Raw genomic sequence first — 18,519 nt, 5'->3', positions numbered from 1 at the left:
TAAAATAGAAGATAGTGAAGATATCGATAAATTTCTTAAGTCATATGATCTGCCCAGATTGAGTCAGGAAGACACACACAATTTAAACAGACCAATAACAAAGGAATAAATAGAAGAAGCCATCAAAAGACTACCAACCAAAAAAACCGGATGGGTATACAGCGGAGTTTTACAAAACCTTCAAAGAAGAATTAATACCAATACTTTTCAAGCTATTTCAAGAAATAGAAAAAGAAGGAGCTCTTCCAAATTCATTCTATGAGGCCAACATCACCCTGATTCCAAAACCAGACAAAGACACCTCAAAGAAAGAAAACTACAGACCAATATCTCTAATGAACTTGGATGCAAAAATTCTCAATAAAATCCTGGCAAATCGAATACAAAAGCATATCAAAAAAATTGTGCACCATGTTCAAGTAGGATTCATCCCTGTGATGCAAGGCTGGTTCAATATACGGAAATCAATAAATGCTATTCACCACATCAATAGACTTAAAGATAAGAACCATATAATCATCTCGATAGATGCAGAAAAAGCATTTGACAAAGTACAGCATCGCTTTATGTTCAAAACACTAGAAAAACTAGGGATAACAGGAACTTACCTCAACATTGTGAAAGCTATCTATGCTAAACCTCAGGCTAGCATCATCCTAAATGGAGAAAAACTGTAGGCATTCCCTCTAAAATCTAGAACAAGACAGGGATGCCCTCTATCACCACTTCTATTCAATTTAGTTCTTGAGATACTAGCCAGAGCAATTAGAGAGACAAAAGAAATTAAAGGCATAAAAATAGGAAAAGAAGAACTTAAATTATCGCTATTTGTGGATGACATGATAATATATTTAACAGACCCAAAAGGGACTACAAATAAACTGCTAGAGTTAATAAACGAATTCAGCAATGTGGCAGGGTATAAAATCAACATGCATAAATCAAAGGCATTCCTGTATATTAGCAACAAAACTTCTGAAATGGAAATGAGGAAAACCACTCCATTCACAATATCCTCAAAGAAAATAAGATACTTGGGAATCAACCTAACAAAAGAGGTGAAAGATTTATATAATGAAAACTACAGAACCCTAAAGAGAGAGATAGAAGAAGATCTTAGAAGATGGAAAAATGTACCCTGTTCATTGATAGGCAGAACTAACATCATCAAAATGGCGATATTACCCAAAGTTCGCTACAGGTTTAATGCGATGCCGATCAAAATCCCAATGGTATTTCTTGTAGAAATAGATAAAGCAATCATGAAATTCATATGGAAAAACAAAAGACCCAGAATAGCAAAAGCAATTCTAAACAGGAAGTGTGAATCTGGAGGTATAGGGATACCAGATTTCAAACTGTACTACAAAGCAATAGTAACAAAAATAGCGTGGTACTGGGACCAAAACAGGCAGGTGGACCAATGGTACAGAATAGAGGACACAGAGACCAATCCACAAAATTACAACATTCTTATATTTGATAAAGGGGCTAAAAGCATGCAATGGAGGAAGGATAGCATCTTCAACAAATGGTGCTGGGAAAATTGGAAATCCATATGCAACAAAATGAAACTGAATCCCTTTCTCTCGCCATGCACAAAAGTTAACTCAAAATGGATCAAGAAGCTAGATATCAAATCAGAGACACTGCACCTGATAGAAGAAAAAGTTGGCTATGATCTACATACTGTGGGGTCGGGCTCCAAATTCCTTAATAGGACGCCCATAGCCCAAGAGTTAATAACAAGAATAAACAAATGGGACTTACTTAAACTAAAAAGTTTTTTCTCAGCAAGAGAAACAATAAGAGAGGTAAATAGAGAGCCTACATCCTGGGAACAAATTTTTACCCCTCACACTTCAGATAGAGCCCTAATATAAGAATATACAAAGAACTCAAAAAATTAAACAATAAGATAACAAATAACCCAATCAACAAATGGGCCAATGACCTGAATAGACACTTCACCGAGGAGGACATACAATCAATCAACAAGTACATGAAAAAATGCTCACCATCTCTAGCAGTCAGAGAAATGCGAATCAAAACCACCCTAAGATACCATCTCACTCCAGTAAGATTGGCAGCCATTATGAAGTCAAACAACAGTAAGTGTTGGCGAGGATGTGGGGAAAAGGGTACACTTGTACACTGCTGGTGGGACTGAAAATTGGTGAGGCCAATTTGGAAAGCAGTATGGAGATTCCTGGGAAAGCTGGGAATGGAACCACCATTTGACCCAGCTATCTCCCTTCTTGGACTATTCCCTGAGGATCTTAAAAGAGTGTACTATAGGGATACTGCCACATCAATGATCATAGCGGCACAATTCACAATAGCTAGAGTGTCGAACCAACCTAGATGCCCTTCAATAGATGAATGTTTAAAAAAAATGTGGCATCTATACACAATGGAGTATTACAAAGCACTAAAAAATGACAAAATCATGGAATTTGCAGGGTAATGGATGGCATTAGAGCAGATTATGCTAAGCGAAGCTAGCCAATCCTTAAAAAACAAATGCCAAATGTCTTCATTGATATAAAGAGAGCAACTAAGAACAGAACAGGGAGGAAGAGCATGAGGAAACGATTAACATTAAACAGACACGAGTGGGAGGAGAGAAAGGTAGAGAGAAGGGAAAGCATTTGGAAATGGTAGGAGACCCTCAATGTTACACAAAATTACATATAAGAGGTTGTGAGGGGAAAGTGGGGGGAAACAAGGGAGAGAACTGAACAACAGCAGATGAGGTAGAGAGGGAAGATGGGACGGGAGCGGAGGGGGGATAGTAGGGGATAGGAAAGGTAGCAGAATACAACAGTCACTAATATGGCAATATGTAAAAATGTGAGTGTGTAACCGATGTGATTCTGCAATTTGTATTTGGGGTAAAAATGGGAGTTCATAACCCACTTGAGTCAAATGTATGAAAGATGATATATCATGAGCTTTGTAATGTTTTGAACAACCAATAAAAAAAATATCTGTATTTCACTGAGAGTGATGGAGGATTACAGGTGTTATTTTGAATAGCAGTAACTTATCAGAGAGCACCAGCCAACACTGAAAATGATGGCTATACAGCATTTCTTTTCTTTCTAAATCCATAAGAAATAAATTTATACTTGATAACTAACAGTCTTAGCTATCACAGGAATGTCCTTAACTTACAAAACTGCTGGCAATGGGACAAAAACAAAAGAAAAAGATGTGAACACAAAAGTTAATAAAAGGCCTCAAAAGACATGAAGTGCTTACTTCTTTATGTCAGTAGAATCTGTCCTGTGATGTTAGATTCCAGAGGTTGAGGAAGGAAAAAAATAAAAACAAAAATTTTTTATGACCTCCCTGCTGTTACCTATGTTATTGGTTGTTCCACATTGTTTTGGGAAGAAAATATTACTATATATTTTGTGAAGACTAAATCATCATCTTAATATTCTGATAAGTAATTATTATTATTTTGTCAAATAAAATACTTTTAATAAAAATATGAATTGAACATGCATATATATTTTCCAAATGGAATTAGCAAGTAACTATATTGGACATTACCTTGTTAATGTGAAGAGAAACAAAACCTAGAAAATACAAGGGTATGTTGTATATGCTTCAGAAAGCAAACTGTTAGAGTTAACAAAACTGTTAAATCTTACTAATGTAGATAAGATTAAATTACTCGTGGCCTGTATAATGTTAATCTTTTCCTCATGCTCTTCTTCCCTGCTCTGTTCTTAGTTGCTCTCTTTATATCAAAGAAGACATTTGGCATTTGTTTTTTTAAGGATTGGCTAGCTTCACTTAGCATTATCTGCTCTAATGCCATCCATTTCCCTGCAAAATCCATGGTTTTGTCATTTTTTAGTGCTGCGTAATACTCCATTGTGTACAAATGCCACAGTTTTTAATCCATTCATCTATTGAAGGGCATCTAGGTTGATTCCAAAGTCTGGCTATTGTGAATTGTGCTGCTATGATCATTTAAACAGGGAAGAGTGGGGTGGGAGAAAGGGAGAGAGAAGGGAAAATGTATGGAAATGGAAGGAGACCCTCATTGTTACACAAAATTATATATAAGAGTTTGTGAGGGGAAAGGGGAAAAAAAAAACAAGGGAGAGAATTAAACAACAGCAGATGGGATAGAGAGGGAAAATGAGAGGGAAGGGGAGGGGGGATATTAGGGGATAGTAGCAGAATACAACAGTCATTAATATGGTATTATGTAAAAATGTGGATGTGTAACCGATGTGATTCTGCAACTTGTATTTGGGGTAAAAAAGGGGAGTTCATAACCCACTTGAATCAAATGTATGGAAGATGATATGTCATGAGCTTTGTAATGTTTTGAACAACCAATAAAAAAAATTACTCGTGGCCATTTTTGCATAATACACAAAATACTCAGAAAAACAGGATTATTATGAATGTCAGTCCTTTACCTATCTATTTGATAGGTATACAATACCTGAATGATGCATTAAGGATTTTGTTGAAAGGACTAAAGGGAGCAGATATTTTGTTATGGTGATTTTGGAGTTTTATCTGAATTTTGAAAAGTTACTTAAAATATGTAATATTATTTATACAATTAAAGTTCAACTTGAAACCCTGAATTTTAACAAAAGGTAATTGTTCAAAAGGATACAATATTTGATCTATTGTATTTTGCTGGTTTATTTAGAAAGGACATAAAAAGCATGGTTATTTGAGCAGGAGAATGAGAACCTTATTTCTAAAATCAGAGATATCATAAAGTGTAAAATATTTTAAGAAGAAAAAAATATCATCTTAGGATACCAAAAAAAAAAAAAAATAACTGATTGCAAATTCTGAAGCAGAAATCTGAAGTTGAAAGAGCACAATGGACTATAGCTCTCAATTAGGCTGTCTACCCAGCTTTCAACAATCTTCCTGTATTTTGGGATAATTACCACTCTGCTCCTCCCCGAAGGAGTGGTTCCTGTGCTCATTTCATGTGACCTGACACTCCAACCACAGTAAATTGGTTCAGAAGTAGCCACCCAAACAAAACCAAGTCACTTAGAATTTCCCTCTTTAGAATTATAACCAAGAAGCAGCTAAGAAGTCTCTCCGTGTAGCTGGCAGTAAAACTGTAAGCAATATCAGGGCTGTGGGGTGGCCATATAGCTATGAAGAGAGGGAGGGGGAAGCGGAATACCCTCCTACAAAGGGAGAGAAAGAGACTGAAGAGATGGAGAGTGAATGCGGATAAGAGTTTGTATCAGCAGGAGTCTTCTAGTTCCTAAGCTCTCACTGCACTGAGACATGAGTTTTGTGGGTCATCAGTTGCAACATAGTCCACGCATATGTCTAAAGTAACTCTGACTGTATTAGCTAGTCATCAATTCCTTCCTGTCTCTTTCTACTTATTTGTCATAATGACCAATAACAAAAGAAAATGGTAGCTGGATCCACCTGAGCAGAATTCCTTACCATGCAGAGGAGGACTTTTGTCTTACCACTTCCCTTCCAGGCAAATCAACCTTCTGAATGAATGTGCCTTGTACTCAATTTCATAGACTCAAATCAGAGCTAATTTTGGTTGACAGACCAACAATTAATACAGCTACTAGATACCTGATAAAACTTATATTTATCCTGTTATCAGGATGAATTTATTATAAAGAAAATATTATTTCAGTTAAAATTATGTCAAGGCAAAGAAAGAGCCCTAGGAAGTGTCTCTTTTTCTTCCAGGTGGGAAAGCAATGGAAAAATAGACCTCTGTGCAGGGATATTAAACAGTATCCTATTCATTAACTTTGTGGCATTTTAAAATGATTCTAGATGTTTCTCAATGATGCCAGAATATATATGCCCTTAAGTTAAAACATGTGACTAGCTTTGTTCAGGAATTGAGTTCATCATCTGAATATCTGGTGTTATTTAGATAATTAACTCAAGTTTCCCTTTCTCTGGAAAATGAACTATATTCTTGCTTTTTAATTTTTTTCAGCTCTTTAAAAGGGTTTTGAGAAATTATCTCAGTTATGAAATAAGTCTGGTGGGCTACAATTTATCTAAAGTGCCTCTGCCCTACAAATAGCAACATAAATATACCAGATTTACTTGAACAATTTAAATAGTTGTATGTGTTGGATCATGATATAAACACAGCAATGATGTTGGAGTTAAAAATTTTTACAACCCCCAAACCAGGAACAGAGGAATTACCTGTTAAAAGGTAACAACAGCAAAGTCACTATGCCCTGAAAATGTAACACAGTTGTCTCTTACCTGGTTGACACTGATCACACCTTCTTCCTTCACGATTAGGCAAGCATAGGCACTGGCCACTGATTGGGTCACAAACAGTCCCAGGGAATGTCCCGGAGGAGTCACACTCACACATCTGGCAGCCTTGAAATTTGCTCGTGGTCAAATTGTACCTGTGAGGTTCACATTGATTGCAGCGAAGACCTGTTACCCCTAATTTGCAAGGACATTGTCCTGTTGATATGTCACACAGCAGAGAGCCATTTACTGTCCCCATCTTATCACAGTTACAAGGCAGACAGAGGAAAGAATTATTTTGCTGTAGGTAGAAGTGTCCCTCCAAACACTGATTACACCGTCTCCCTCCTATGTTGGTTTTACAGGTGCACTGTCCTGTCTCAGCATCACAGACAGTCCCAGAAAGGGATCCAGCTGGGTCACAGTCACAGGCCTTACAACCAGCAATGTCTAACCCATAGAAGTTTTCTCTGCAGGTGTCACACTGAAGTCCTTTGACTTCCTTTTTGCAATCACACTGCCCAGAGAAAGGATTGCAGAATTTGTCCACTGAGCCGTAGAGGTTACACTGGCAGGGCTCACATCCATCATCATTAAAACTTTGAAGAAATTTGAATCCAAAGTTGCAGTGATTGCATCTAAGCCCTAAAGATAAAATAGGTTTAAAAAAATGAGGATGGGAAAACAATTCCATTCTAAATAGGAGAAGTACAAATAATGCTATTACAGGTATTAAATACAGACACAAAATCCTGGGTGTTTTCTCATAAGAAACATCAAAGAAGGTTGTTTACATATTCAAAAACTATCAATGCTCAATTTAGCTCTCATAAACAATTTTGGATGTAATATACTTCATAATTTTTTTTATTTTATGCAAAGAAAATGCTCAATGCAAATATTGCTTCTGTTACATGTACTTGGGCTCATTCCCTTTTTTTGAAAATATTTAAACTATTTTTTTTAAAAAGTTCACTTAAAAGTATAGTTGAGTGGCATGTTACCACAATAGGTAGCTTTCGCAAAATCAGAATTCCCTAAAAATGTTTACGGCAGGATTATTAAACTGAACGTTAAATTTCACTTAGACAAGATAAACATATTCTGGAGATCTATCACACAGCACGGTGGCTATAGTTAAAAAATTACATATGCTTGAAAAATCGATAAAAGATTAGATCTTAAATTTTTTCTTCCTAAAACATAAGTATGTGAAGTGACAGATATGTCAGTTAGCTTTGAGTTAATCATTGCAAAATGGGTGTGTATATCACAATATCACATTGTACACTATAAATATATACAACTTTTATTTGTGAATTAATCTTTAAAAAAGGTAGCAAGAATAAAAAATAAACATTAAGCTCTTTTGTGACAAGAACATATACACTTACTTCTGAATATTACATATTTAAATAATTAATATAAATAAAACATATCCAGAACAATTTTTATTTTAATCCTTTTGTATGATCCTACATTTTATCATTTTCAATTAATATAAATTATGCTCTCCGTGGCTCATAAAGCAATCACATTGCTTGTCACATGGTGTGATTCAGAACATACCTCTTTGAACACTAAGTAAATTCTGTTCTTTGTATTACTTCTATTTAAAGGTACATATATATTTTATATACATACACACACACACACACACACACACACACACACACACACACACATATATATATACACATTTTACAAACGGAGAAAAATGTTTGGGCCCCGAAGCTTAAATCTCTGACAACTCAGGTTAGTCTCAAAAAGGGTATTACAATGCAAAAGAATTTTTAATATGTAGAACAGTAAATGTTCAGATGGCAAATACTTCCTTTAGATAGTCTTCTCATATCCATGAATTTAAATAACTGACTGTGGAGTTAAGGCAACTGAAACATTTATTTCAAGCTATAATTGCAATAAAAAATTAGTCCTAAAATAAGAGTCAAAAGCACACTAAGGAACTCATATGTAGAAAAGCATTCGTAAACTGGAAGAAAATGCCTAATATGTATGTATATATATGGATAAAAATTCAAGAACTCCAATGGAAGGCAAGTTCTTTAACAGTGATGAATGACTCACCTAAGGCATATCATTTAATTTCAATAAGGAAAATAAAAAAGGACCACTATTGCTGCAAATTTTAAAAATAACTGTATTGTTAACAAGAATTATGACTCATTTTGAACTATTAAAATTGGTCTACATGGATTCATATCATATCAGTTTTAAAAATATGCGCAGTGCTTATTTGAATATGCCATACATATTCCTGACAGGTAATCTATTCCTAACGATACTCAGGAAGGCCTACAGGGCATCACATTCACTGTTAACAAGTACAGGCGAGTTAGCACACTTGGCATTTAATTCACATTCTTCTCCCTTTTTATTCTAGATGAATGACCTATTTTAATAAAATTATTGGTGCTAATGTATTTTACTGGTGATAGAATCATTAGTAAGATTTAACAGTTTTGTTAACTCTAACAGTTTGCTTTCTGAAGCATATACAACATACCCTTGTATTTTCTAGGTTTTGTTTCTCTTCACATTAACAGGTAATGTCGAATACAGTTACTTGCTAATTACATTTGGAAAATATATATGCACGTTAAATTCATATTTTTATTAAAAGTATTTTATTTGACAAAATAATAATAATTACTTATCAGAATATTAAGATGATGACTTAGTCTTCACAAAATGTATATTGATATTTTCCTCCCAAAACAATGAGGAACAACCAATAACATAGGTAACAGCAGGGAGGTCATAAAAAATTTTTATTTTTATTTTTTTCCTTCCTCAACCTCTGGAATCTAACATCACAGGACAGATCCTACTGACATAAAGAAGTAAGCACTTCATGTATTTTGAGGCCTTTTATTAACTTTTGTGTTCACATCTTGAATTTAAAATATACCTCATATTAAAGAACAAAGGACCCCATACAGATTGAATTCAAAGGTCTCAGAATTCATTCTGTCTTCACACATAACACAAAGATATACTTCTCCAAACTGCTTTTTCTTCCTTTCTAAAAAGTTAGTGTTTGTATACTTGAGGTACATAAAGGCAAGTTTTACACATTTTGATGCAATCTTTCTTTAAACCAAAGTTTGTGTAATTCCATTAGGCATGTTAATATTCGTTTTTTTTTAAATCAAAATGCTTTTTACCTGAATTATGCAGCATAATGTATGTATAGCTACATATGTGAAAGGTGAAACATTAGATTATGTTATATTAATGAAGGAAAGATGTTACTTAAGATGATATTTACTTGTGTGTGCATATATGTATGCATTTCTGGGTGTGCATATGTGTATCTCTGGGTGATATCACTGCCAGGTATGTTTTCATCATTGTGAGGTTCAGGTCAAGTGTTAGAAAAACCACAATGATGTGGTGTCTTGAGTGACAATACAAAGGCCAAGGTCTTTTTTAAACTTCCTATATGAATCAAAATATGTTCAGTTACAATGCAGGACTCACTTCATCAGGAAACTTTCCTCTCATAATATTCTCATATATCAAAATTTCAAAGTGCATTATGTACATAGTGCATTTTGGGCACTTGATAAATTTTGTCCTTATGTGGCAGTGGTTCCCCTCAAAAATGTTGGATGTAATAAATTGCTATAATCAAATCTAATTTCTGAAAAATACCTGTGGGAGTAACAAACAAAAAAGCACGTCTTGTATAAAAAAAAATGATAAATAACACCAAAGGTAGCTGTTTATTATAATCAGCTTGGTACTGAATTACAAAATTAAAATTATGTGGCCCTTTATAACTAACCTTAGCAATATACATGATCTGTGGAATTATGTTGACTTATTTTGCATTTCATAGGAACAGTTCAAAGAAATATAATAGAAAAAAATGGAAAGATTTATCACAAAGGACCCTGTAGCACAGAATATTTTGAAAAAATTCCATTTATTTTGGTCTATTAAGGAAACTAGCATGGAAATGATTTGCTTAGAACTCATTAAGTGTAAAACATTTTGAAAAAGTGCTAATTTTCTAAAAGAAACATCTATGCAGTAAGAAAATTATATTTTTCTATGACTTATTAGTATAAGACCATGTGAACTAATACATCTACAGAATAAAGAAACTTCTAAAGGGTTGATTAAACTAAGCTTCAAACTGTAGCTTGATAGAATTATTAATTTAATCATTTTTAGACAGTTAATTTCATCCAAATTGTTTTTTTTCCCCCAGCCCGCCTTGAGCAAGGAAATTTGCTTTACTCTTCAGTTAAGAAATCAAATGCAGAATTTATTTCCAGATGGTAATAGAGATGTTACTGTAAACTTTTGCATTACACATACCAATAACATTTGCTTTGCACTTGCACTGGCCTGAATTTTGGTGACAGGTAATATCTCCATCCACTGTCCCAGAGGTATTGCAGTTACAGGGACTGCAGCCATCAGGATCCAACTCTTGTAGATTGTAGAATCCATTCTGGCACTGATTGCACTGTCTGCCAGACACATGTCTCTTACAATTACACTGGCCTCCAATCTAGAGAAGATACAACATTTTGTAGAATGATGAACGTGTCTATTTTTAGATAATTTGCTCATTAGGTACAAGACAGAGAGGGAGAAAAAAAAACTTGAAATGTTAAATAGACAAGAAGGTAATAAGGTATTTTTCCTCCTGACACAAAACATGGGAAGCTTCAGCAGATTGCAAATATAGAACTGAATGAAAATAAACCCCACAGAAGTCAGTAAAAGGTAAATACGGAATTAAGCATTAAGTACTAAATAAAGAAATCAAAATATAGACATGTCAGAGTCTGTAAAGAGAAGAGAACCCAGAGTTAGGTTACTTTTCACACTTCTTCTGTTTTATTCCTCCCATTTGCTGTCTTATTGGTCCAAACTTGTTTTATATAAGCCAGATGTTTAAATTAAGGAAGAGTCTTTCTGTATAGTATCATCCCATCAAGGTCTTATTTAAAGTTCTTGTTAATTGCATTCATTCATGCCTAATGAGACTGACACATTTTTTTATACAATTCTTAGGAATATTCCAGTATATTTACCATTCACTTACAGCATTATTTCACATTAAGTATATTTAGCTGGTTTATATTATGGTAAATAATGCAAAAAGTTACTTGTTCAAAGCATTTTTAAATAAAATAGCTGAAACAGTATTTTTTCCTCTTCATGCTGCTATTTTGAGAAGAATGAAAATGCATAAAATATGCAGTGTTCATCTACCACATACACAGAAAACACTACATTAGAGGACGGTAAGAGCTAAAAGTCTTTATAAAGGACATATGTATTTGAAATGTAAAATAAATATGAGAAATTCAATAATAACTTAAGGCTTCAATGCAGAGATATGGATACAGACATCAAATCTCTTATAGTCACTGGCATTTCTCCCCAATTGCCTTTCACTTGGACTGAATTCAGCTCTTCACATTCAGAGGAAGGATTATCAGAGGGGAGTAATCTACATGTGGAAAGACATAGTTTGATTGATATTTGATTTTAAGGATTTTTTTAAAAAAATCACACAAGGTTACATTTGGTTACAAATATCTAGGGCAAGGCTCTCAAGTTAAAAATTTTAAAAATACATAATTGCCTCATCTTCCTCATCTGTGAAATAGAGACTCACTAGAACCATTAATAGAAGGATAAAATAATACAGCTGATATGAAGCTATCTAAGACTCTGAAAAATAAAGGATTATAAAGCACCAGATATGCGTACAGATAATGAACCTCAATATCCAAGACACCTACAGGAAGACCAACAGGCACCATGAAGTACCTCCTTGTGCCTGGCTGCATTTCCCACCCCACAAAGGAATACACGACCAGTGAAACATCATGTTCAAATGCAAGAATGGAAACCCTAATTAGAGTAAGTTTTACTCCATGTATGTATAATATTTCAAAATACACACTGTTGTCATGTATGTATGTGTGTGTGTGTGTGTGTGTATAAAATAAAACATTTTTTTAAAAAAGAGACTAGGCATTACTCAAAGGAGGGATCTGATTTTTCCCTGCAAAAAGAAATGGCATTTATTGATAGGTATATTTCACATATAGTCATGAAAGTTCAACAGACCTCTTTTACATACTCCCACATCAAATACATACTCTCATTTCAAATGACAACAATTTTGGCCTGACCTGTTGCTAGGGCTTTTCATGTATTAATTTTGTTCCCCCAAATAGAAGGCAAGCCCTTTTAGGTATTAAACATACCTTATATTTCTATTCACACTTGTAAAAAGTATTCTTTCAAAGATGAAGAGCAAGAAAGAATGAATCAGGGTATATATACATACATATATATATATATATATATATATATATATATATATATATATAGAGAGAGAGAGAGAGAGAGAGAGAGAGAGAGAGAAATGTATTCTATGTCAAAGCTATTTTTTGGTAAAATTTTTATTTAAATGCATTACCTGTATCAACTAGCTCTTCCTTGCCCCTTGAAATCTAGATAAGACAGTCTGCAACCTTAGTTACACACTGCTGAAGGACAAAAGTGGTCTCAAAATTTATAAAAATTCTAGAGGGGTTGGTAATTTCATAGTCACCCTGACCCTAAATTTCTGCTTCTTCCATTTTGGAATCTTCTTCCCTCCTGAGAGTACTGCCCTCTGTCACCTTGGCCAGTGCCTCAATCTCAAGGATAGGAACTCTTGTTCAAAAAAGTGGGTGGGAGGGGGGAGGGAGCAGGTGGGAGGGGGGAGGGAGCATGGCCGCCGAGGAGGAAGCAGCGACTCTAATGTCTCCGCACTAACGAGATCAAAAAGACCCTTTGGAACAGCGGCAGTCTTCACACTGAGGAACCTCTAGCAGAATTCCACGAAGAGGGGTCCTGCAGGGATCTGGGAGGTCTACTAGAAGTGTCGGTTTGTGGCCGCCGGGACTCGGGACTCGGGGCCTGGGGACTGCGGTACTTGCCGGAGTCAGGCCGTCGCCTCCCCGGCCCCAGGCGCCGCTGGAGCCGCGAGCCATAAAGACACGGACCGGCCGCGGTGCGGCTAGAAGCCGGGAACGCCGGGGGCGGAGAGAGCGAACAAGACAGCGCCTGCTGTAGAAACCGCGGCGGAGAGAGGCGTGGGAGCTCGAGGCAGAGACGCACCGGACAGAGCGACCCAGCACCCCGCCATCATCCCGAAATAGCGAAAGGAGAAAGATGGTGGCGGGAAGTGAGTAAGCCCCTCCATGGTCCGTGCCCCGCACCACCGCGTCTGAAAAGCTGAGACAGACAGCTGCGACTCAGCATTAAGCTATCCGGCTGAGGCAGCTGGTCAGCACTTCTCATTCCCCTGAGGTGGATGCCTGCCGGGCCTTCGTGGGTAGTGGCCGCAGGGTCCAGGCGGGGATTGGGTGACAGTGGGGACCCGCCCGTGGCGTTGGTCGCCCGGCAGGGGGAGGCGAACTGTAGCCGTTTGCGGAGAACACCACTGAGGCGGAGGGCTGGCGTGGCAGGACTGCGGCGGAGGAGATAACTTCATTGAAGCCTGCTGCAGCAGGTGTGTGGTCTCCTGGTTCTCCCTCTCCACGCATCAGGGAAACCTTAAGAGCCCCTCCCAGCTCTCCCGAGAATGCTATAGCCAGCCCGAGGGAGTCAGAGGTGGTGTGGGACTGCCGCTCCCGCCAGGGCTGGCTGCTGAGGTCTCTTGCACCAGCTACGGGGGTGTGGCTACCGGAGGGCAGGCAAAATTTGCTGAGGATTCTCAGCACCAAGCTCTACAAGCTTAGGGTCTGAGGGAATGGCAATCTGGAGGAGTGAGCCCAGTCGTTCATGAAAACAGGGCTCCCGGGAGCAGCAGACCTGGGCTGTAGTCAGTATTGTGGTGAGAGGGGCCTGGCTAGAGGAAAAGTGGAAGTGTTTGGACACAAGAGGAGGCCCTAGGCACTCAGGATTGGAGACTCGCCCAGTCTGGGAGGAGCTGCTGCACAGGGATTGGTTCCCGCGTACTGACGGGAAAGACTTGACCTGGGGGGCACAGCGCCACCTAGTGGAAGAGAAGTTAATCAAACTCTAAGACGGCATTTATTAGTCTTTTTTATTGTTGTTGTTTTTTTTTTTTTTTTCTGATTGGGGGTTTTTCTTTCATCTTCATTTTTCTATCTTGTTTGTTCTTTCTTTTCTCTTTTTTTCTTCTTTCTCTTCTAATCTCAATTTTAATTTTTTTAATTATTATTAATATATTTTTTAAATTTTTGTTCTTTTTTAGTTCCTATTTCTTTCTTATTTTGTCTTTTCATTTTTCTTATCCCCCCTTCCTTGAATTCTACCTGTCTACTCTCATTCTCCTTAGTGACTTCTTCCCTTCCCTTCTAATACCTTTCCTCCCTAGCATCAAATAAATTTATAGGAATAAACAGTAACCCAGCAGTCAACCAGAACAAGAAGCAACATGAGCAGCTTCAAGAAGCAAGGAAGAAGAGGAGTACAAGCAATGCAGGACAGCCTAAATATTCAGGAGGACCTAGAGTCATCAGAAAAATGGTCATATAAAGACCTCAAGGAACACCTTAGACAGATGGAATGGAACCTCAAAGAGGATACAAGACAGCAAATTCAAGCAGCGAAAGAACACATTGAGAATGAGTTACATAAACAGCTAAAAGAAGAAGTTAAGCATCTTTATAAGGAGATAGAGATTATAAAAAATAATCAAACAATAATTCTAGAAATGAAGGAAACGATAAACCAAATTAAAAACTCAATTGAGAGTATCACTAACAGAGTGGAACAAGTAGAAACCAGAACGTCAGATAATGAAGACAAAATATACCATCTTGAAAAGAGTCTAGCCAACTCAGAAAGGCTGGTAAAAAATCTCGAGAAAATCATCCAAGAATTATGCGATAACATAAAGAAACCAAACTTACGAGTCATCGGGATAGAGGAAGGTACAGAGATTCACACCAAGGGAATGAGAAACCTACTGAATGAAATAATTACAGAAAACTTTCCAGAAATAAAAAAGGAAACAGATATACAAATTGAAGATGCATACAGGACACCGAGCACACAAAATCACAGTAGACCAACGCCAAGACACATTGTTATGAAGATATCCAATATACAGAACAAAGAGAAAATATTAAAAGCTACAAGAGAAAGGAGACAGATTACATTTAGGGGTAAACCAATACGGTTAACAACGGACTTTTCATCACAGACACTGAAAGCAAGAAGGTCATGGAACAATGTATTCCAAACACTGAAAGACAATGGATGCCAACCAAGAATTCTGTATCCAGCAAAATTAAGCTTCAGGTATGACAACGAAATAAAGATCTTTCATGATAAACAAAAGTTAAAAGAATTTGCAGCCAGAAAACCTGCATTGCAAAGCATTTTGAGCAAAACACTACACGAGGAAGAAATGAAAAACAATAACCAAAACCATCAGTGGGAAGTGCCTCAGTAAAGACAGAGGGCGAGGGGAAAGATAATCACGAAGAAACAAACTAAATATTTAAAAAAAAAAAAAAAAAGGTTAAGCATTCAAACATGGATGGAAGTTCAAACCATATATCAATAGTAACTCTGAATGTTAACGGCCTAAACTCTCCAATAAAGCGACATAGGCTGGTATCATGGATTAAAAAGACAAATCCAACAATATGCTGCCTCCAGGAGACACATCTGATTGGAAAAGACATATACAGGCTGAAGGTGAAAGGATGGGAAAAAATATACCACGCACACAGTTCTCGTAAGCAAGCAGGAGTGGCCATCCTCATATCGAATAAAATTGACTTCAAGACTAAGTTAATCAAAAGGGATAAAGAAGGTCATTATATACTGTTAAAAGGATCCATTCACCAACAAGACATAACAATTATCAATATTTATGCACCAAACAATGGTGCTGCGACATTCATAAAACAAACTCTCCTCAAGTTCAAGAATCAAATAGACCACAACACAATAATTATGGGTGACTTCAACACTCCTCTTTCACCGTTGGACAGATCCTCCAAACAAAAATTGAATAAAGAAACTATAGAACTCAATATCACAATCAACAACCTAGACTTAACTGACATATATAGAATATATCAACCATCATCAAATGGATATACCTTTTTCTCAGCAGCACATGGATCCTTCTCAAAAATAGACCATATATTATGCCATAGGGCAACCCTCAGTAAATATAAAGGGGTGGAGATAATACCATGCATTTTATCTGATCATAATGGAATGAAACTGGAAATCAATGATAAAAGAAGGAAGGAAAAATCCTACATCACATGGAAAATGAACAATATGTTACTGAATGATCAATGGGTTACAGAAGACATAAAGGAGGAAATTAAAAAATTCTTAGAGATAAATGAAAATACAGACACAACATATTGGAATCTATGGGACACAATGAAAGCAGTTTTAAGAGGAAAATTCATCGCCTGGTGGTCATCCCTCAAAAAAAGAAAAAACCAACAAATAAATGAGCTCACACTTCATCTCAAAGCCCTAGAAAAGGAAGAGCAAAACAACAGCAAATGTAGCAGAAGACTAGAAATAATTAAAATTAGAGCGGAAATCAATGAAATTGAAACAAAAGAAACTATTGAAAAAATTAACAAAACTAAAAGTTGGTTCTTTGAAAAAATAAATAAGATCGACAGACCTTTCGCCATGCTAACGAAGAGAAGAAGAGAGAGAACTCAAATTACTAACATACGGGATGAAAAAGGCAATATTACAACAGATCCTACAGAAATACAGAAGACAATTAGAAATTATTTTGAAAACCTATATTCCAACAAAATAGAAGATAGTGAAGACATCGATAAATTTCTTAAGTCATATGATTTGCCCAGACTGAGTCAGGAGGATACACACAATTTGAATAGACCAATATCAATGGATGAAATTGAAGAAGCCATCAAAAGACTACCAACCAAGAAAAGCCCAGGACCGGATGGATATACAGTGGAGTTTTACAAAACCTTTAAAGAAGAATTAAAACCAATACTTTTCAAGTTATTTCAGGAAATAGAAAAAGAGGGAGCTCTTCCAAATTCACTCTATGAGGCCAACATCACCCTGATTCCGAAACCAGACAAAGACGCCTCAAAGAAAGAAAACTACAGACCAATATCTCTAATGAACCTAGATGCAAAAATCCTCAATAAAATTCTGGCGAATCGAATACAAAAACACATCAAAAAAATTGTGCACCATGACCAAGTAGGATTCATCCCTGGGATGCAAGGATGGTTCAACATACGGAAATCAATAAATGTTATTCACCACATCAATAGACTTAAAGATAAGAACCATATGATCATCTCGATAGATGCAGAGAAAGCATTTGACAAAGTACAGCATCCCTTTATGTTCAAAACATTAGAAAAATTAGGGATAACAGGAACCTACCTTGACATTGTAAAAGCTATATATGCTAAGCCTCAGGCTAGCATCATTCTGAATGGACAAAAGTTGAAGGCATTCCCTCTAAAATCCGGAACAAGACAGGGATGCCCTCTATCTCCACTTCTATTCAATATAGTTCTCGAAACACTGGCCAGAGCAATTAGACAGACGAAAGAAATTAAAGGCATAAAAATTGGAAAAGAAGAACTTAAATTATCACTATTTGCAGATGACATGATTCTATACCTAGAAGACCCAAAAGGGTCTACAAAGAAACTACTAGAACTAATAAATGAATTCAGCAAAGTGGCAGGATATAAAATCAACACGCATAAATCAAAGGCATTTCTGTATATCAGCGACAAAACTTCGGAAACGGAAATGAGGAAAAACACTCCATTCACGATATCCTCAAAAAAAATAAAATACTTGGGAATTAACCTAACAAAAGAGGTGAAAGATTTATATAATGAAAACTACAGAACCCTAAAGAGAGAAGTTGATGAAGATCTTAGAATGGAAAAACATACCCTGTTCATGGATAGGCAGAACTAACATCATCAAAATGGCAATATTACCAAAAGTTCTCTATAGGTTTAATGCAATGCCAATCAAAATTCCAACGGCATATCTTGTAGAAATTGACAAAGCAATCATGAAATTCATATGGAAAAATAAAAGACCCAGAATAGCAAAAGCAATTCTAAACAGGAAGTGTGAATCAGGCGGTATAGCAATACCAGATTTCAAACTATATTACAAAGCAATAGTGACAAAAACAGCATGGTACTGGTACCAAAACAGGCGGGTGGACCAATGGTATAGAAT

The 18,519-nt window shown here is 36.3% G+C and overlaps 1 protein-coding gene across 1 annotated transcript in view; it reads right to left on the bottom strand.

Moving 5' to 3' along the window:
- Positions 1-18,519, bottom strand: part of USH2A (usherin) — a gene marked incomplete at its 3' end in the record, with an annotated part of 798,897 nt that overhangs the window by 605,561 nt on the left and 174,817 nt on the right. The window contains exons 12-13 of the mRNA XM_081297837.1: positions 10,612-10,807; positions 6,265-6,906 (exon numbers count right to left, since the gene is read on the bottom strand). Of these exons, the coding sequence (XP_081153963.1) occupies positions 6,265-6,906; positions 10,612-10,807 (838 nt within the window). The remainder of the gene's footprint in view (positions 1-6,264; positions 6,907-10,611; positions 10,808-18,519) is intronic.

This window comes from Spermophilus citellus (assembly GCF_964194105.1).
Source record: "Spermophilus citellus genome assembly, chromosome: 6".
Lineage (NCBI taxonomy): Eukaryota > Metazoa > Chordata > Mammalia > Rodentia > Sciuridae > Spermophilus > Spermophilus citellus.
Note: the sequence above shows the minus strand (reverse complement) of the source record. Positions and strands in the feature narration are given on the sequence as shown.